Below are 21,897 nucleotides of genomic sequence, written 5' to 3' on the forward strand. Positions count from 1 at the left end.
AAAATTTCTAAGTTGTAGTCAAAGAGAAAGCGATTCATTCACAGTGATACTCAATCCTTAAATGAACCATCTCCTATGGAGAATAATAAAAGAAGAAAGTATTTGTATTTGGTGCACATGATCTACTTCTTATACTGGCGATGTTTTACAGTTTGAGTGGGCTTTTGAGCACAGAGGTTGTTATGAGTAATCACGATGGTCTTAAAGGCATAGTTCGCTGTATCTTAATTTACACACTTGCATTCACACACTCATACACTACGACCGATTTAGCTTATTCAATTCACCTACAGTGTACCGCATGTCTTTGGACTGTGGGGGAAACTGGAGCACTAGATGAAAACCCATGCAAACATGCAATGGGGAGAACATGCAAACTCCACACAGAAATGCCAGATTTTTTAAAATTATTTTTTCTACTATGGAAGTCAGTGGCTCCCAGTTTAAACCAAAGGGATGTTAAATAATGGATCAGATGCCAGTGAACTGACTACCACAAGCTACTGTAGTTATTTTATACTTATTAGATTTTATTGATACTGTATATTAGTGTAAGGGTCCATCACTGAACAATCAGAAAGAATCAGAATCAGAAAGAGCTTTATTGCCAGGTATGTTCACACATATGAGGAATTTGTTTTCGTGACAGAGCTTCTACAGTGCAACAGAATTACAGAGACAGGACAAAACACAGATAATAAATATATATATTTTTAAAAATACAAGTAAGTAGTGAATGCAAATTTACAATTTACAAATTTCCAAATGATGGGAGCAGGGGAACAAGCAGATTGTGTGAAAGTTAAATGCATGTATAAGCTGTTAACAGATTTCTAAAAATTCTTGAACTTTCGTTTCATAAATCCAATTTTGACCCTGACTTTGATTTAACATAATTTAAATTTAGATTCATCTAATTCAAGCTGATCACCTTATAGGTTGTGATTTGGTCTAATTTAGATCGATTAACCTTATATTATTATCAGATTATTTTCAGTAAATAGTTCATCGTTTACCCTCTTAGGGTTTAAGTCTCTTAGAGTCCGTATGCTGGCCAGTTACATAAGCTCACGCTCAGAGCCTCGCCAGTTCTGGTTCTTAGATAGAGGATACAACTGTAAACTAATTTCCTTTAAGTAATGCTAGGCCGCCCAATGCTTGCTCATACATAAAGAAATTTACCTCTAAAGGTAAATTTGAGGGCTTCAAATTTACCTCTAAAGTCTGGTTTATGCTCAACGCATCCGTTAGTTTGCTTGAGTGCATGCTACGAATGTGTTGTCATCGCTGTGTTTGCAGAGGTTTTTCTAGGCTTTATTGGTGATAATGGTCAGGAATGTCAGGCCATTATTGCCTTTTTAGCATATCAGTAGAGCACAAACTTAGTGGGTTAAATAAATAAAAAAATCTTTAGCTTTTACATTTTTAGTAAATGTGTTTTTTTTTTTTTTTTTGCTTTTATTTCCTGCCATAATAAAAAATATATATTTGTAAAACAACCCATGTTCTGTTGTCATTAATATTTTAATAAACATTTATAGGTAGAAATGAACAAAAGCAAGTGATGCATCAAAGTTTGAATTGAAAAAATCTTGAATGGTTTTAAAAAATCTTTATAATCATTAAAATAATTTATAAAAATAATTAGTTTAAAAATCTTGAACGATAGTAATGATATGATGTAGTTGAAGAAACTCCCTACCTCTCTGTTTATCCGTCCGATTTTACGGTCAAAATTTTGACAAAATTTGACAATATTCCTGCCCCCTGTTGTTTTAAAAAATATCACAAGGGTGAATGCGTCAAGTATGAAAGCCTTGTCCATTTCGTGAGGTGCGTGCGCTGTCAGCGGAGGTCTGCAACGTGACGCCAGGCGAAAGTATAAATCAGGCTTAAGAAATGGGACACCACTACAGCACCTGCACACATCATCATATGTCATCGCGATCGCTTACTACATCAGATCAGACGATGGTGACTGCTGCAGTTATTCCAATTGCATTACTTTATGGTATCTATCTTCAGGAAATCTTTGAAGGCAACAATATCATGTTATCATAATGATATAATGTGGCAATAAGATCGTAACTGTACTGTGCATTTACACCCTTTCCATATTCATCTATGTAAACACACGAAAATAACAATGACATTATACAAGACGCTGCAAAAAAGCTCATTCCCAGCCACTAGACTTTTCTGACAGGGTATTGAAGTGTCAGAATGTTGTGGGGCTACTATACAGGAGTTATTATTAGGGATTATAGATACCGAAATTTTGTGGTTTTTATTTTAGCGTTTTTTTTTTTTGTTTTTAAGCATGACAGTAAAACACGAACGCTGTTATAAATGTATGAATGTAAAACATATGCTTGTTTGTTGTAAAACTTCATAATAATGACAAAAAATACTCATATTTATACCCCTTACTTCCGTGTGCAGTCATGCTGCCGTTGTAGATGGTGTATTCTTGTCAGTGTTCTTACCCCTTGATTTCGAGTGCGGTCCTGAAAAATCACTGTTTCGAAGGGTATCTAGCCCTTTCCCTTAGCCCTACGCCTTCAAGCTAAAGAGAATTAAGGGGAAGGGGAAGGGCTGAGGGGTAGAATTGGGATTGAGCCTTAGCCATCCTTATATTAGATAATGTTTATGTTCTCTATAAATAGAATAAATAAATTAATGAAATGGTTAAGTGAATGCTTTTTGGAAAAAATAAAAAGTTGCTGATGAATCATTGTTTCGAACAAATGAGTTCAGTGAATTATCAATAATTACTCATAAAGACTTGTCAATCCAACCTGCAACAAAAATACCCACCACTAAATGCATCAACTTTACAGTCTGTCTGAATCACCGCTTTCTCATTTTGTCTTATCGTGTCACTTGTTTTTCTTTGTAAGCTTATTGTGTTTCATTAAAAAAAACCCATTTCATTTAATTTCAGCCACAGAGCTTTGAACATATCACAGCTATATGGCTGGTTTGTATTGCAATTTCCCAGACTCCTTCAGTAGCTCTCTATTATTTGTCTCTGTCTCTATAGACTGTGAGGCAATTTTACCATTATGCTGTGTGACATGCAGTACATTAAGCCCATGCCATGCTGATAAAAACATTCCATATAAACACGATGGCTTTGATAGCTCCATCGGAGCTCTCTAGCCACATATCTAACATGAAATCTAACAAAAGGTATAAACACAAATAAAAACATAACCCTTTTCCCGTCACATGCTATTGAGAGGAATGTACTTTGAATTACTGTATTTTAAGTTTATGAGATTCCAGGGTTTTGTGTTATTGTACAGTAACTTCCTAGTACTGTTCGCAATGTGCATTAAATCTAGGACAAATGTAACATCTGTTTTGTTTTGTGACTAATTCCACAGAGATGTGCTCGCTGTGTCGGGCACTGTAATAAGCAAATGTTGGTGTGTGATGTTTAATAGTTCTCTTTTTGTTAAATGATGCACTAAAATGTGGCCTATAGCAGTGTTTCTCAACCATGTTTCTGGAGCCAACTCTGCATGTTTTCCATGTCACCTTAACCAAACATTGAGCTGATTTAGGGCAGCAGCTCATTAGCATTAGACTGAAAGAACTGAAAGAGCTCATTAGACTGAAAGAACTGTAATGGGTGTGACAGGCAATTGAGACATCCAAAACTGTTCATACCTGTCAACATTTTGATGTGAAAATAAGGGATATGCCCACCGTAACATTATTAGTTATTATTATTAATTAAGTATTATTATTTAATATGTATATATGTCTGTTCACACACGCACTCAAATTTCTTTCATAGAAAGATTGAAAATATGGGAAAATACCTTTACGGGATGATAGTGGGATAGAACTGTAAGGTACGGGAGAAAAACGGCAGGGTTGACAGGTATGCCAAAACATGCCATGTTGGTGGTACTCCAGGAACGTGGTTGAGAAACACTGGCCTATACAATGTTGTGAGTTGATCATTGTACAATGTTTTTTTTTTTTTAAACAGGTTTCATATTTAGGAACTGCACCAAGGATGGTTGGACAGAAGTCTACCCATCATATGTGAATGCTTGCGAGATTGTAGAGGACGTGGAATCGGAAACTGAGGTATAACACTGTTATTTGCCATTCTCCATGTAATAGTGAAATTTACTAGCAATTTTTGAGTGAAAATTGTTTTTCACAGTTTTATTTCCCAGTGTAGAGGACCTTGCCTACCCATTCAGTCTGTACTTTGGTAATTTTTTTTTTTTTTTTTTGAGGGTGGTAATACATAAGAATACATTTTTGTGGTAGGAAAGAATGCAGTATTCTTCACAAGTTATTCATAGTTAATATGTAAAGAACAAGTATGGAGTATGGAGTGTATGTTTTGCACTTTCTTTGGCAAATAGTCAATTTATGAATTGTCAGTCTGAGTGGTCAAGCCATTTCCACATGAACTGAGATCTAGTGTCAGAGTCTATTGATTGAATTTCCTGATGTGGGTTTTAGCATAGAATATAGTCTTGCAGAATGAGGCATTAATACATGCTTTCCAAGTAATAAGAAGCCAATATATAAGCTAATAAGTAACTATTTACTGGTTAGAATAGGTTACCATATTAAAGTGTTACTGTGTTATCTACAATGATTTATTAATGTTTGTGAGGCTACATGCCAAAATGTCACACAGTGTCAACTTACTGACCAAAATGATCTGCTGAAGTTTAGATTGAGCATCAGAAAGAAAACAAAGGTGATTTGGGAGACATTAAAAGTGGCACAGCTGCCAAGTGTTTCAGAAACTCTTGATGTACTGGGATTTTGGCAAACAACCATATCAAATATTTACAGAGATTGGTTTGCAAAAGAGTTGTACAGTGTGTGGCAGTTCAATGGGTGAAAACGTCATGGTGATGCCAGAGGTTACAGAGAATGGCTAGAGTGATTTGAGCTGGTAGAAAGGCATTAACTCAATTAAACATTTGTTAAAGTGGAAAAGAAGCACTTTACATGTACATAGTTTACATTATTTTGTAAATAAATTACCACTTTAATAGAAATATATATATAACATACTCGATTAATGTAACCATTTAGCGGAAAACAGCATGTTTTACTATAGATTTTAGATCTAGGGCGCCACCGTCTTGGAATGTTGCTGTGTCTGACATCACGGGTTTGGTTTCGTTTCCTCAGCTGAACAGATACAGTGGAAGTCATGGACTGAACACGAAGACTGTAAAGCCTAATTTAACCCAATGCGTGAAGTTGTGGATGTGGAGCTGGTGCAAATACAAGCATCAGATGTGTGTCTAATAGAAAATTATAAATATTTATTCTATTTTTCTTTTTGTCCTTTGAATGCTGACATTTGAATGCTGTGACTAGGAATTACGAAGTATGAAAATAAATGCTGCTCTGTTTAATGGCTTGTATGTAACTAGTTCTGGTTTCCCTTTGTGAAATGACAATACAGATACTACCTCCTATAGGTAAGGAAAGATACATCCTCTCATGCACTAAATATCAGGTCAGGATGTATTGAGACCTTAAGATGTCATTTGGATGCCAGTGAACCCCTTTTCTGTCGTCAGTGGAAAACAGGTTTGTTGTCTCAATATTTTATAAGTAGGGACCACTTTCAGACGTCTTTCGGACATCAGTGGACATCTTTTGGACCTCAGTGGTCTGCTTTTTGACAACTATGGATGTCTTTTGGATGTCAGTGGACCACATTTGATCAGATTTCAGTCTGCTTTCAGCCATCAGTGTACCACTTTTGGACATATTTCTGATGTCAGTGGATCAATCTTTTTTGGAAAATTTTACATATTTTGGATGTCAGTGAACTGCTTTCAGATGTGTTTCAGTTGACTGCTTTTTTAACATCTGTGCACATCTCTTGGATGTCAGTGCACCATTTTGGACATATTTTGTATGCATTTCGGATGTCACTAGACCACTTTTAGACATATTTCGGAAGTATTCCGGACATCAATGGACTGCCTTTAGTAGATGTCTTACAGACATCAGTTGGACATCTTTCGGATGTCTTACAAATGTCAGTAGACCACATTCTGAGATACTTTTAGACATCTTTCTCACATCCTACGTACATCAATGGACATCTTTTAAATATTAGTGGACCACTTTTGGGTGTCTTTCAGATGTCAGTGGTCTGCTTTTGGATGTTTTTTGGATGTCTTTTGGACATTAGTGGATCACTTACAGATAGCTATTGGACATCAGTGGAAGTCTTTTGAATGTCAGTAGACTTTTATTGAATGTCAGTGGACTTCTTTTGGATGTCAGTAGACTGCTTTTGGACGACAACACAGTTGGATTTGTTGCCACTAGTTATTCGTTAGCTTGATGTGTCCCAGGCTTTATAACTGCGGTCTAAAAAAGAGCTTCTCTGAATGCTGTACCCTGAAGCAGATGAACAACAGCAACAGAAAATCCCACCCATGCCACATCTATCAGCTTAACAGCAAATTGAGACTTCAATTTGCACAAGCTTAACAGAGTTAAGACAAGGGGCTCTATTTTGACGATCCATGTGCAAAGCGTAGGGCGCAAACGCATTAAGGGGGCGTGTCAGAATCCACTTTTGCTAATATAAGGACAGAAAAATCCTGGTCTAAATAGCATGGTCTAAAAGGGTTGAGCTTATTTTCTTTATGAGTTATACATGTGTTTTGAGAATAAACCAATCAGAGTATCATCTCCCATTCCCTTTAAGAGTCAGTTGTGTCGCGCCATTGCACATCTGCTATTTACATGACGAACTTTGTAAGTGTAAAAACTGAACCTATCACTAGAGAGAACAGTTAAATAGAGCATCTACAGCGTGAGAATGAGAGATGAGCCTCCTCATTATTTACTTTCGCTTTCACTCTCGTGGATAGGGAAACTTTTTGTACGCACAGACATCCATTAGCCTATAAATAATAATTTAGTTTGTTAAGCGCAAAGATTTGTTTCAAAATTATTTCTAAATTCAGTTCTAATTTCCAGCAAATAAATAAATGAACAATAATAACGAAGTGTGTTCAAAAAACTGAGTTATATCCTAATACACATGCTATGCCCCATATGGTCTAAAACCTGACGGGTAGGCAAATCTAGGCTTGTTTTTAAAAAAACAAATGTAAATATGCATATAATAAATAATACTGCTAATAATGATAACATTATACAAAAGCAAATTGTCATGAATAACTGAGAAAGCCCCCCGAGATGAAGAAGGCATGAAAGTAGGGTTTTTATATTTATGTAGGCTAGAAAATAATATGTTTTGTAATATTTTAATCCTTTATATTTATATCCTATATATATATATCCTTAATATTTTAATTCTTTTTCATAAGTAAAGATATTTGCGTATTGCTGTACATCCTGTTTGTTTTAAGCAATGTGTAAGCGAGGCGCATAACTAACGTGGTCTGCGCTGGACAATAGACCGGCTTTGTTCTGGTCTATAGAACAGTCTATGAAAGTTTCTCAAAATAGCAACGCGCCAGCAATAGGTCTTGGGTCTTATGCAAAAGTAAAAAAAAAATCGTCTAAAATAAATGCATACTGTAGACATATTTTCATGAATGCATACTGAAAGACACCCTTCTCCTTAATACTGCCACCCTGAGCTTTTCACTCTATTTGCATAAAAAGCTGAGCATTACTCATCTATTTAAACGCTGCCCCAAGGGACTTTGCACTGTCACAGTTTCGTTTACTCTGCTGTCAGGCCCAAGTTCTGCAGTGCAATCCTTTTCACAGTTCCTATAAAAAATGGATTGAAATCACTGCTCACTTTGCGGCACACATACATTTGTATTGTCTGCCCATTTGTTGATCTCTTCAGCACTTCAGAGCTTGCTCTTTCTCTGAAAATGTCTCTTGCCTTTTTAAAGGATTACAAACTTGAAAGGCCATTTTGCTTTTGTCATGTTGATGTGAGTGTAAAGTGTAAACATTTTACCAACAAAAACTGCTTAAAGTGTAAACATTCTATTATCTGTCTGGCCATTTTCTTATATTATCTCTTTCTTTTTTTGTGACAGAGGTCTATGGGTAAATGTTAAATGGAATAGAGACAGTACTCTGAATAACGATTGACAGATGATATAATTCTGTTTAACACGCACTTGTACAGCTACTCACATAGCAAAATATCTCTGGCCCAGCTCTGGCCCACACAATCAGCTTTTGCTTGGCCCACATGCCACAGTGAATTACGATACATGACTGTACCAAGTCTGGCTTGCAGACAATGGCCAAATAACATGGACCAAATCTGGGCCAAGTCTCAGCCAAGTTAATAACCTATAACTGAACCTGAACTGGGCCAGATATGTTGGTGTGTCACTGCAATGAAATTGATAAACCCATGAATCATTGCACTTTAGGCGTGCTATGGGCGTGCTTTTTCTCAAAGCGACCTGATTGGTAGAATTTTTTTGCTTTACTTGAAAATAATAAAAATGTATTTTAAATGTGGGTCAAGATAGGCCAAACATACTGTACATGGCCCACATACAAATTATTATCTGGGCCAAATACTAAATTTTTCATCTGGCCCAAGTATTGTGTGCCGCCTTAAAGACGGCACCACCTCTGTCAAACCAGGTCCATGTTTGGCCCACATGCTGTATGCCAGTGCCAGATGACCATCTGCTGTGCCAGATTTATGCCAAATCTTGGCCAGAATTCTTTGCTACCTGGTATCTTTACAGGGACTTTGCTCGGAGTTGATGATTTTTATACTGTACAGACTGTATAATCTTTTCCCCTGCCCCAAACTCTCCCCTAAACCCAACCCTCACAGTAAGCAATCTGCTTTTTTACATTTTCAAAATACTTCATTCTGTGTATTTTATGAGATGTTTTCCTCATGGGGACCAAAAACTTTATTTGGTCCCCATAATGTAAAAAGTACAAGGTATAAACAAACCACAATACAAAACAAAGCAAGCAGTTCAAGGTGAATAGATGAGAGTGTTCTTAATGTTAACAAACCAATTAACTGTAGCTGAAGACAAGAACATAATACTCCCTCCAGAGTGATGCAATTAATATCTACTTGAACTCTATTTTTTATAATGGGTTTCACTTGTGCTTGCATGGGGTTATAAGTCCACCTGAAGTCTAATTAGCTGCATATGCTGTAGTGCTAGAATACGATGACCTGCTTTTATATTGGCTAAGGACTGGAAAATACAGCATGCAGAGAAACGCATCAAGAGATGTTTCAATGATGTTTTCATTTTAGTATGCCACAGTCTTCTATATGTGCGGTTTACTAGTTGGTGGCGAGGAAAAGTAAAAACAAGGCATTTAATGGAGCATTACATTTATTCATATAGTGGGTACAGAAAATATTCAGACCCCCTTAAATTTTTCACTCTTTGTTTTACTGCAGTTTGCTAAAAACATTTAATTTCATTTTTTCCTCATTAATGTACACACAGCACCCCATATTGACAGAATTGTTGACATTTTTGTAGATTTATTCAAAAAGAAAAAATGAAATATCACATAAGTATTTTCCTTAAAATACTTAGTATTCAGACCCTTTGCTCAGTATTTAGTTGAAGCACCCTTTTAAACTAATACAGCCATGAGTCTTTTTGGGAAAGATGCAACAAGTTTTTCATACCTGGATTTGGGGATCCTCTGCCATTCCTCCTTGCAGATCCTCTCCAGTTCTGTCAGGTTGGATGATAAACATTGGTGGACAGCCGTTTTTGGGTCTCTAAAGGATGCTCAATTGAGTTTAAATCAGTGCTCTGGCTGGGTCAGTCAAGAACAGTCACGGAGTTGTTGTGAAGCCACTCCTTCGGTATTTTAGCTGCGTGCTTAGGTTCATTGTCTTGTTGGAAAGTAAACCTTCAGCCCAGTCTGAGGTCCTGAGCAATCTGGAGACGTTTTTGTTCAGGATATCCCTGTACTTGGCCGCATTCATCTTTCCCTCAATTGTAACCAGTCGTCCTGTCCCTGCAGCTGAAAAACACTCCACAGCAAGATGTTGTGACTGTATTGGACATGCGATGAGCAGTGCCTGGTTTTCTCCATGCATACTGCTTAGAATTAAGGCCACAATGTGCTATCTTGGTCTCACCAGACCAGAAAACCTTATTTTCTGGTCTGGTGAGACCAAGATAGCACATTGTGCAAATCTTAAGTTCTTCAGGTGTTTTTTAGCATAATCCATGCGTGCTTTCATGTGTCGGGCCATTCTGCCATAAATCCCCAACTGGTGGAGGGCTGCAGTGATGGTTGACTTTCTACAACTTTCTCCCTTCTCCCGACTGCATCTCTGGAGCTCAGTCACAGTGATCTTTGAGTTCTTCTTTACCTCTCACCAAGGCTCTTCTACCCCACTAGCTCAGCCATTTGGCCGAATGGCCAGCTCTAGGAAGGGATCTAGTCATCCCAAATGTCTTTCTTTCATATTTAATTTCCTACCTTATTGGAGAAGCAGCAGCAGGTTAATCTCCCATTCACGAGTCTTTCATGCAGAGAAATCTCCTCAGGTGTTTGGATAATTCTGCATTCAGACGTTAATGTCCAAACACGTCTTTATAAAAGTTCAGTATTGTTGTTGCAGATGAAATATAACACAGAAAACGCGATACAAACATGTTCCAGTGGGCTAGATATTAATTAACAGTCATACAAACATCTTTACCGAAGCCTCTCTACTTGACGGTTGGTCTCGCGCATCCATCATGTTTGTGTTGTTTACACTTTTCACCCGCGTTTGTAGTTCTAAATCGAATTCACATCCTACGCGCAATGTATTGTGGACAATATCAGCGGTTAGAGTATGGACGCTTCTACACTTCGAGTTTTTATCAGAAATAGTAAACCATACGGGAACCTTTGGCATACTCTTTTCAACATACCACAATTTGGGACATACTAATTATACTTTCAAATACTATTAAGGACGGATAGTATGCGAATTGGGACGCAGCACGAGTTTGGGCACCCCTGCTGCAAGGTGTTATTTAGACAGGTGTGTGGATTTCCTAATCAAGTTCAATCAGTATAATCAAACACAGCTAGACTCAAATGAAGGTGTAGAACCATGTCAAGGGTGATCAGAAGAAATAGACACCACCTGAGTTAAATATATGAGTGTCACAGCAAAGGGTCTGAATACGTAGGGCCATGTGATATTTCCATTTTTCTTTTTATTAAGCCTGCAAAAAAGTCAACAATTCTGTCAATATGGGGTGCTGTGTGGCTGCAATATAACAAAGAGTGAAAAATTAAGGGGTCTGAATACTTTCCATACCCACTGTATGTTTTCAGTTTTTCATGAACTTGTTGCAATAATTTTTGGATATTGCCAAAAATATCCAAATATGGATTTGAATATTTCTTATTTGCTGCCCTTGAATGAAGAAGAGTATAACTACTGTTTTATACATTCTTTATTCATTTTTCTTCACACTATCAATGGTTGACTACAACCTCGATTATAACATCTATAATACTTTTGACCTCAAGCAGTGAGACTTTTTTTTGTGATTTATGAAATCTACTGGTTTAGAATTATTATCATTAAGAACCAAACCCAGCAGTCTAGCAGATAAAAGCTTATTTTTTAAATAATATAATATAATGTCCTTTTTATGTGTGCTGCAGCTTAATGAATGTACAATTACTGCATTCTGAATGTTAATGCTGACATTTGTTCAACTTTGTCTCTTCCCGCTCTTGTTAGGTAGGACTTGTCAAGCTGGGAAAAGTGATGTGCTTGATTAAACCTGAGCCGATCAAGCAGAACATTAGCACGTAGATTCATTTGAAATGCATATGTTACATAACAAATGTCGTGAACCAGTTCTGAGCAGAATTTCTATGTAAATTGTTCACAAAAACAAATTGCTACGTTCATTTGAGTGAAACCATTCATGTTTAAATGGATTTATCAACAATTTTTTCTGCTTGTGTCTCAAGAATAACAAGAAAATGTTACTTTTTGAGTGACAAAAAAATGCACCAGTTGAAATTGGAGTAATAATTGAAATAACTTCACATATTTTTTCTTTCTCTCTTTGGATTTGTTCCAGACCACATATTATGCCACTTTCAGACAAGTGTACACTGCAGGCTACGCCACCTCTCTGATTTCTCTCATCACTGCCATCTTTGTGTTTACAGTCTTCAGGTAATGCAAAATTCCTCTCTAAGCTCAGCAGCAATTTGAAAAGGATTAATCAGTGTGAAAATCTGTTGTTTAATTTGGCAATCTGTTTTATTCCATTCAAAACAGGAAGTTCCACTGCACCAGAAACTATATTCACATCAATCTGTTTGCATCCTTCATCCTGCGAGCCAGCGCAATCTTCATCAAAGATGCAGTTCTCTTTGCTGATGAGAATCTGGATCACTGCTTCATGTCAACAGTGAGAAACCACCAGCTGTCACACACTCAAGGAGAATTAGTTTTTTCATAGATGTCTTTCCAATGAATTGTCAAAGCTCATTTTGATAACACTTTATTTTGTTGTTCCCTTTAGACGTTCTGTTGACTATTTATAGCCTTGCCATGCCAGTTAATGCTTATTAAAGTTTTGGTAAACTCTCTGCTTAAAATCTGTTAAAACTTTATTTTGATGATTCTCTATATACTGTATATACTGACTAAAAGGTAGTACTTTGAAAGTATCACAACACACAGCGGGCTGAACACAAGAGTATGGGTGAATAACAATGTTTTATTGAACAGTTGAATCTATAGTGGTTATAACTGAAAGGGTTGAGCATACAAGGAAGGAGTAGGGGATACACGCGACACATGTAGAGGGAATTCAGGAAGATATAGACAACTGGCAACACAGAGGCATTGGAACAGGCAGAGCGCAGGAATCTGGAAACTCTATAGCTAGGGAAGGGTTGGTGTGAGCATCAGGACCGACAGTGGCAGAGTAAAAGGAGGTGCTCTTTATACTGTGTGTGTGTGTCTCTGTGCACGGGTGATGATCATTAGAAATCGGGTGATTGTGAAATGGGTTGCTGCATCCCAATTCACATACTTATACTATGCCCTAAAAGTATGTACTTTTTGTGAAGGAAAAATATATACTTTTGAGTGTGCAACAGAAGAGTATGCAAGCTTTTGGACATACTTCCTCATTAACAGATCTTTATGTTGCTTAGTTATAAGCCCTGTCAATCATCCACACATCATCCACATTTCTGTCATATTTAATTTCTTACCTTATTGGAGAAGCAGCAGCAGGATAATCTCCCATTCATAAGTCTTTCATGCAGAGAAATCTCCTCAGGTGTTTGGATAATAATGCATTCAGACGTTAATGTCCAAACACATTTTTGTATTAGTTCAGTATTGTTGTTGCAGATGAAATATAACACAGAAAATGCTATTTAAATATTTCCTAGGTTAATAGTCATACAAACATCTTTACCGAAACCTCTCTACTTGACGGGTGGTCTTGTTTGTAGTCATGTTTGTAGTTTATTTACACTTTTTCATCCGCGTTTGTAGTTCACATCCAACGCCAATGTACTGTGAGCAATATCAGAGGTTAGAGTATGGATTGGTATAAACACTTAAAATTTTTACCGGAAATAGTAAACCATCCAGGAATCTTTGGTATACACTTTTCAACATATTACGATTTGGGACTTACTAATTTTATTTTCAAATACTATTTTATGATGAAGCAGGTATGTGTGGGTCCTGACAAACTAGGTGGCTTTGGCGACTGCATGACAGAAGCTACTAATTCTGCAAACTATATCCTAATAGTAAATTAACCCTCTACCAATACTAAGGTTGTTTTTTTCCATGCATGGCTTGTTTTTTTGTTTTTTTTAAGAAACCTGGTGATTTTCTTGCTTTATTTGGTTCATTTAGGTTTACAGTGGCTAAAATAAGTATTGAACAAGTCACAACTTTTTCTTCCGGGTAAATGTATGTCTAAAGCTGCTGCTGACATGAAATTGTACCAGATTTTGATAAAAAAAGAAAACAAATCCAAACATACAAAAAAAGAGATTTTTTATGTGTAATAACAGAGAAGAAATTACTGAACTGCTGAATGTATTTAATAATTTGTATAAAAGGCTTTTTTTTGTTAATGACAGCTTCTAGAGTTTTCACATCTTGACAGTTCTGTGTGTTTCTTTTATCAACTCTAATCTTTTGTTCTTATTTTCTATTGGATTCAGGTCAGGTGATTGGCTGGACCATTCTAGCAGCTTTATTTCCTTTTTCTCAAACCATTTTTCTTGGCTGTGTGTTGGGTTCAGTGTCTTGTTGAAATGTCCACTCTGGTTTCATCAGACTGGTAATGTATTGTAGTTGTTAAGACTGAATCAGCTAATATTAATTTACACTGATGAAGGGCAATGTTGCTTTGTAACAACTGAGAGATTTTAGCTGCTGTTTCCATGCCTTTTTACACCTCCCTTCCTTTATGTGTTCAATAATTTTTCCCTGTGTCATTTCATTTTATTACATGTAACTTATTGTTTAATCTAATCAGTTTTGTTTTCTTTGCATTGAATACTTTGGTTTTACCAACATCTGGTGAAAATTTAAAGTCTGCAGCACCTTTAGAAATAACAAGTGACAAATTGTGACAAATGATGATGCGTTCAATCATTTTTTTACCCACTGTAAATGGGTACATTTTTTCATCCCTCCTTCACCTTAAAATCCTCACTCTTCATCTTTTCTTTATCCCATACTGAAAAGGAAAAGGGTCTCTGGTTCGGGTCATGTTTCAAGCTCGGAGCCCTCTTTCAGAGTAGAAAGATATGCACTCTAACTAATGAGAAAATAGTTGTGCTCACATGTGATAATTAAGTCCCAGGTGAATAGGTGCCTGTCTAAAAACTAAATAAAAACATAAATAGAAAATATGAATTTTAAAAAGTACCATCAAAACAAAGCCCTCATGGTCGGTGAACACATGCTTTCTAATTTGCGCTTAATCACAGCTTTTCAAGAAAAAGCATTTAAAGTCTGTAAAGTACACACTGATGTCTGTGGAAGTGGCAATAATAATCCTTGTAAGCTTAATTTGATGACTTCACGTTGTGCCTATAGGATTAGTTCACTTGAGTGTAATAAAATGTAAAGATAATTTACTCATCCCAAGTCATCTATGATGTTCATGTTTTTTTTTTTTTTCAGCTGAAGAGAAATTAACGTTTTGCGGAAAACAATCTAGGATATAGTGGACATTAGCAGGAACAATCATGGGTTGAAGGGCAGCTCGGAAGGGCTCTAAACAGTCTCAGATGAGAAAACTAGTCTTTTATTTTGAAATAATCTACCTTTTTTAAAGTAATGTTTTCAAATGGTTTATTGTAGTTGTAAAGGCCACTTTTAATTTTACTCATTTTGTCAATGCTTTATTCTTACCTAGCCTGTAGTTCTTTAAAAGTTAATTCAAGAAAACAAATTACAGTATTGGCTGAAAAAGTTATAAAATACTGTATGGCATTGCTAGAGCCATAATTTATAAATGCTCACAAGCCCTATTTTGTTGATAACAGTTTATTCTGCTCCTCTCCCAGTTCATCAGCTACATGCATGTCATTTAGTGGGTTTGTAAATTTATGAAATCCAGCACTTAATCTCCCCATTGCAGTTTATGCTAAAATCCACTTATAGTGTACTGTAATCAACAAAATCCAACATGATCATTCTAAAGCTATCTAAATGATAACATATATGTACTTACACATGTCATAATAAAATCTTGTTAAGAAAGATAGTTAAAGAAAACAAAACAAAACCAAAAAAAGCTACTTTTAGATGTTAGCATTTTTTTAAATAAAAGCTAACAGCTACAAAACTGCAAGTGGGCCAGCTAGACTTTTAAATTTAAAACAAACACGTGTTCATCTAAACAGTTCATTTAGAAATAGGCTTAGCATTGCTTTCTAACCAGGTTAATGAAATGGCACCACTGTGCAGTGTTAACTGCATCTTACTGCTGGATGCTAACGTAGCTGCAACCGCAAACCATATATTTTCATGTTATGGACAAGAACACAAACAGGTCGATCACACAAATAGGTTGAATAAACATTTTATTTCTCAAAGATGGAAGTGTCAAATAGTGACAGAAAACATGTTGATTAAAACAGAAAGATTTTCGTTCTTTTTTATAGACTGAAAAATCTGTTCAGGATCAACTTGTTAGTTCAGGCAGAAATATGTCAAAAGAGGATGCACACAATGCTAAAGCCTTTATTTATATAGGTCGCCTGCTGGATTCATCCAGTCAGTGACAATGACATCGCAAATATTAACCTGGGGTTCAAGGATTCACAGTGTATTGTATGGTGCAACACCAGCGAATGAACACGGGGATTAACTGTTTACCATTGGCAATTTATAAGCAAAACCCTGGAATCCATTTTCTGCCAGCATTAGCTTCTCATTTCTGCACCCATTTTTCCACCCTGTTAGTATCAGCCGATTCACTGGTGCCTTAAAGGCATACTTTTCAAGATCTGCCTCCGCTACAGCTCACAATCACCTTCTTTGAAGTATAAAAAACACTTCTTACACACTGTTCTTCCCCCTGCTTTGTGAGGTTTTTGTGCTAATTCTTATCAGCCCTACACAATTTCTCAACTCTAAAAGTGTTCCATTGAAGAATCTGTACTGACTAATAGAAAATTCTGAATGTCTTCCTCTTTTTCAGACTTCTTGCAAGGCAGCAGTGGCTTTCTTTCAGTTCAGTATTCTGGCGAACTACTTCTGGCTGCTGGTTGAAGGAATGTATCTGCAGACTCTTCTAGCACTGACTTTTGTCTCTCAGAAGAAGTATTTCTGGTGGTATATACTTATTGGCTGGGGTAAGTGTAATATGTGTACTAAGTGTAGTGCTTGAGAACATATTGTAATATGATATACAATGGTTACATATTTCTAACTTAGAAAATAAGTAAAATATTTAATAACATTTATAACATTTTGAATAAGATATCTTATGCTCACTAAAGCAATACAGCTGAGATAGTAATTTTTGAAATGTAATTCCAATTAAAAAGGATTACTAAAATGTTTTATGAAATGAATATGTTTTCAAATTTAATTTTATCCATGGCAAAACAGAATTAGGCCTACCCCAGTTTTCAGTGTCACATGATCCTTCGTAAGTCATTTTAATATGCTGATTTAGAAAAAAAACGTTCATATCAATTTCTTACCCATATAAAATATGATTATTAACATTAAAAAATGCTACATGCATATAGTTCTGTGCCAAATTCTTAGGCCTCTAATATTTTCAGCATCAACAAAAAATTGTTTTAAGTCATCATTAAAAATATTAATAATGGTTTTAATAAGAGTTCTTGATTGGTTTCCTAATACGTTTTAAGTGTAGTATCGTTGTTTAACTTGCTTATTGTAGTGTGGCCTTTTGAATTGTGTTCCATTGGTGACACCTGTAGGCACAAGGTGAAACTGAAAATCAAACCGTTTTTGAATTATTGTTATTAAAATGATGGTTGCTCTCACAGAAGACATGAAACCTAACTTAATGTTTCAGCATGTTTAATCATTTTACAGCCTGCTGTTTGTTTATTCAGATTCAGTTCTGCTGTCTCTGTCCTGTAGGTCTACCCACACTAATATTGACCATCTGGGTTCTAGCAAGGAATTTTTTTGATAACAATGGGTGAGTTCAGATGAATCACAGATATTGTGACTATATACTGTGAGACTGATATTTGATTTATGGTGTTGTATATTGAAATACACACTTATGCATACTTTGTATGAGTAATTAATTAATGTGAATGTTAAAGGTGTTGGGATGACACAGAAGTTGCTTACTTTTGGTGGATCATCAAAGGACCGATCACTGTGTCTCTTCTGGTACGTGTATACAGGGTCATTTCTAGATTTTTTGGCATCCAAGGCGAGATTACTATTGTTTACCCCCACCCGAGTTACTTAGTTTTATGCTACCCATCAGATTGTTTTAGCAGCATCAATGTGTAATGTGAGGCCAAAATATCACCCAAACCTATCCAAAACTACAACCCTATTAATTTATACTGTTGGTAGCACAATGTGATGCATGAATTAACACCTAGGTGTCTAGGTGTCAATTTGTGTGCCATTTAAAAATTGCTTTTGAAAAATTGTGTTTATTGTCTACCTAGTTTGCTGGGAGGCAACTGCCTAGTTTGCTTATGCCTAGAAACAGTTCTGCCTGTACAGTATATGCTACAGTAAAGCAGTTGATTTGATCAAATATGTGAGACTAAATGTGGAATATGGTGGAAAACTCTAACGGCAATAGAATTATATTATATTGTTTCAAATAATATTTGATTTTTTTCTTTTTTTTTTTTGTCTAGATCAATTTCTTAATCTTCATAAATGTGATCCGGATTCTTGTACAAAAGCTGAAGTCTCCAGGAATGGGTGGCGGTGATACCAATCACTTCATGTAAGGCCTGAAATGCACACTTAAACCAAACTGAAGCTATTTAATCTTTAGAATATATTCAGAATCTTTTTGCATTATGGGTTCGTTTAGACCTGTAGAATCAAAGCAAAATGGTAATGAATCTGATTATCAACTTCATTAATGAGTTAAAAGGATTTTAAATGTTACCACGTTTTTAAATCTACTATCATTTACAGCACTTACTAATTACTTTCTCCACAAATAAGTAATATTTGCTATTAATGCCGAATGTTATGTGTGCCTGTAGGAGACTGGCCAAGTCTACTCTTTTCCTGATCCCTCTGTTTGGAATGCACTACATGGTCTTTGCCTTCCTCCCAGAGAACACAGGAGAAAATGCTCGCCACTTCCTTGAGCTCGGCCTGGGACCCTTTCAGGTGTGTACAACCATGCTAATGAAAGATAAACTCAAAACGTGTAATAAAATGTTTCATTTTGAAGTGTGCAGCAATGAAATTCACTGATTTCTAATGCTCACCATTTGGAAAATTGTTTAATTAACAGTATAATATATTACATGATATTCTGTACGTTAAAAAAATAGTTCACCCACAAATATTTTGTCATCCTGATCCTTTACTTAATGTGCTGTTGTTCCATAGGCATATACTTGTATTTTTTTTTTCTTCTTTTTTGACAGCAAAATGAGAAACATGCTTGTTAAAAAGATATCACACTTCAAATCCAATCTAGTTGACTTCACTAGAAAATTACATGGAAAGCCATTGTGTTGGAGAAACTAAAAGCCATACTTGAATTAAAAAAGAACCTGAAGTTCTCTGTTAATTCAACTAGGGCTGTTTAGTTTCACATTGCTTAAAACTAAAGTGGTTTAAGATAACAGGCTTTCACACAATCTTGGGTTAATTGTGCATAGAATGGTCCCTTGTGAATATTTTAAGTGTTCTGGGGGATTATAGAGTTTAGTAAAAACAACAAAAACAAATGAAATACATTATTCAATGACTGTGTGTTCATATTATACAATCACAGCAGTTCACACAGACTTACCTATAATTGGGCAGGTAAGAAGCTGTAGGAAATCCAAAACAAATATCCAAAATAAAATAAAATCCATGGACTGTCTTCTCTGAGATTAATATCTTTTGTGTTTGGTGCAACAGCAATTTATTGTGTTCATTTGTCAACTGTTATTGTAACTTTGATCTGACAACCAGAGTTCCTGTGCAGAGATGTTCAGCTCTGTATATTTTTCGGTATGTTTCTAGGCACTGTTTTATTAATCTGGTGAATATGTATTCTTTTCCACTGTCGAAATGAATTTAACTGCATTCCAATAAAGTTTCACGAAAGTGCAGTTGTGCTCAAAGACAATAGGTGGTCAGGATTTTTTTTTAAATAATAGGTTAAATTTTGATTTGCCTTTAAATAAACCCTATCATGAAACCAGCTTCATGCGATTCACTACCTTTATAAAGTATAGATGAGCTTGAGCAGGACATTTTTTATTCTTCTTTTGTGGTTATTTTATATTTATATATCATTAGTAAATATTGAATTATACTATACTTTACTATACTATGATATAATAATAATAACTTGGAGGCTGAGCTGCTTAGCACATGTGTTCACTTTGTATCGTCATAACAAATTTCTTTAATTAACTACATACTTATTACATAACCTAAAACATTTAACAGACATCGCTTCAAATTTCACAGATAATTTCACTTGCTCCAGACCTCAAAAAATGATCAATTTACATAAAACATGTTAACAGCTTCTATAAGAAAAACTATGCACACAGACTTAACTTACCATATGCATTACATTTACTGTAAAGCAGGGTGAATCGGCTTTCAGCTACTACGCCCCTCGCTGCTGGAATCAGCTTCCAGAAATGATCAGATGTGCTCCAACATTAGGCACATTCAAATCAAGACTGAAAACACATCTGTTTAGCTGTGCCTTTACTGAATGAGCACTGTGCTACGTCCGACAGATCGAACTACTATGTTTTTCTCTTCTTTTTAATTCTTTTATAACACATTTTATCAGCTTTTATTTTTATTTATTTTATTTTATTTTTATTCTTACCATTTTTATGTTTGTTTTTATTTCTCTTATACTTGTTTCTTTTATTCCTGTTTATGTAAAGCACGTTGAATTGCCACTGTGTATGAAATGTGCTATATAAATAAACTTGCCTTGCCTTGCCTTACTTATTACAAGAAAATGTAAAACATTTTAACATGATTAGTTACTGATTTATGACCATAGGCCACAAAACCAGACTCAATAAGTTTACATCAGTAATCAAATTGTTTGACTTAATCTGAATAAGACAATAATATGATTAGGGTGTTTACATGAGTTGCTTTTTCAATGTTCCTGTCATGATCCTGTTTTACATGTTATAGCACATCATTTAATTGTTGTCATTGCGTCACCACGCTATCCACGTTTCCTCTAGAGTATCATGTAATTTCAGGTGTTTTATTCTTAATTTGTCGACTTTAACTGCAGTTTGGCACTTTCACTTTCATTCTGGAACATTTCATGCATGCCCCCGTGACATATGAGATATTGGATGCGAGTATGAACTGTTCGAAGAATGTTGTTTTGTAGAATTTGATAAAGCATGCCATATTAGGAAAAAAAAACTCTACATTTCATTCTGCAGGTGTCTGTGGTCATTCACTGACTCCGTTGGTGCAGAGAATAGTGTTAAACCGCCATGTGTGTATAGACTATCCTGCTGGAAAATGTGGTGAAAATCCTACATGACATAGTTTGATTAAGGTGTTTAGATGTCTGTACTGCACTTTAATAATGCCACTGAAATCTGCATACTCCACTTGTCTTAATTCGATTTCTGTTTAGTTCGATTATGACTTTCGTTGGATTAAATTAATCAAAAATTGTTGTTTACATGGTAGACATCAGAGTATTGTCTTTATCGTAATTAAGTTGGATTATTGGTGTCCATGTAAACGTACTCAGTGTTTTCAAATTGAGATTTTTATATCACCTGCAAGCAGAATAAATATTTTTTTGCATTGATGTATACTTTGTTAGATAGAACAATATTTGTCGAGATACAACAATTTGAATAAATGTGATCTGAGGATTCAAAAAAAAAAAAACTAAATATTGAGAAAATCGCCTTTAAAGTACAATAAATGTAATATGCATATTACTAATCTAAAACGTAAGTTTTGACATATTTACAGTTAAGAATTTTACAAAATATCTACAGTTTATTAAATAGTTTAACAATGTTTGGCATTTGGCATAAAAATAAATCATCACCCATACAATGTATTTTTGGCTATTGCCAATATAAACCTGTTCAACATAACACTGATTTTGTGGTTCATGGCCACATTTAGACTGTTTTTCCTTCAGTTTACAGTCGTTTTCTTCATAATATAATATAATATAATATAATATAATATAATATAATATA

General features: G+C 35.4%; 1 protein-coding gene across 1 annotated transcript in view; it reads left to right on the forward strand.

Moving 5' to 3' along the window:
- Window positions 1–21,897, forward strand: part of ghrhrb (growth hormone releasing hormone receptor b) — a 71,985-nt gene that overhangs the window by 48,275 nt on the left and 1,813 nt on the right. The window contains exons 4-11 of the mRNA XM_056459077.1: window positions 4,004–4,104; window positions 12,066–12,163; window positions 12,269–12,401; window positions 16,686–16,839; window positions 17,606–17,666; window positions 17,797–17,866; window positions 18,355–18,446; window positions 18,715–18,844. Of these exons, the coding sequence (XP_056315052.1) occupies window positions 4,004–4,104; window positions 12,066–12,163; window positions 12,269–12,401; window positions 16,686–16,839; window positions 17,606–17,666; window positions 17,797–17,866; window positions 18,355–18,446; window positions 18,715–18,844 (839 nt within the window). The remainder of the gene's footprint in view (window positions 1–4,003; window positions 4,105–12,065; window positions 12,164–12,268; window positions 12,402–16,685; window positions 16,840–17,605; window positions 17,667–17,796; window positions 17,867–18,354; window positions 18,447–18,714; window positions 18,845–21,897) is intronic.

Source organism: Danio aesculapii, chromosome 6, assembly GCF_903798145.1.
Source record: "Danio aesculapii chromosome 6, fDanAes4.1, whole genome shotgun sequence".
Classification (NCBI taxonomy): domain Eukaryota; kingdom Metazoa; phylum Chordata; class Actinopteri; order Cypriniformes; family Danionidae; genus Danio; species Danio aesculapii.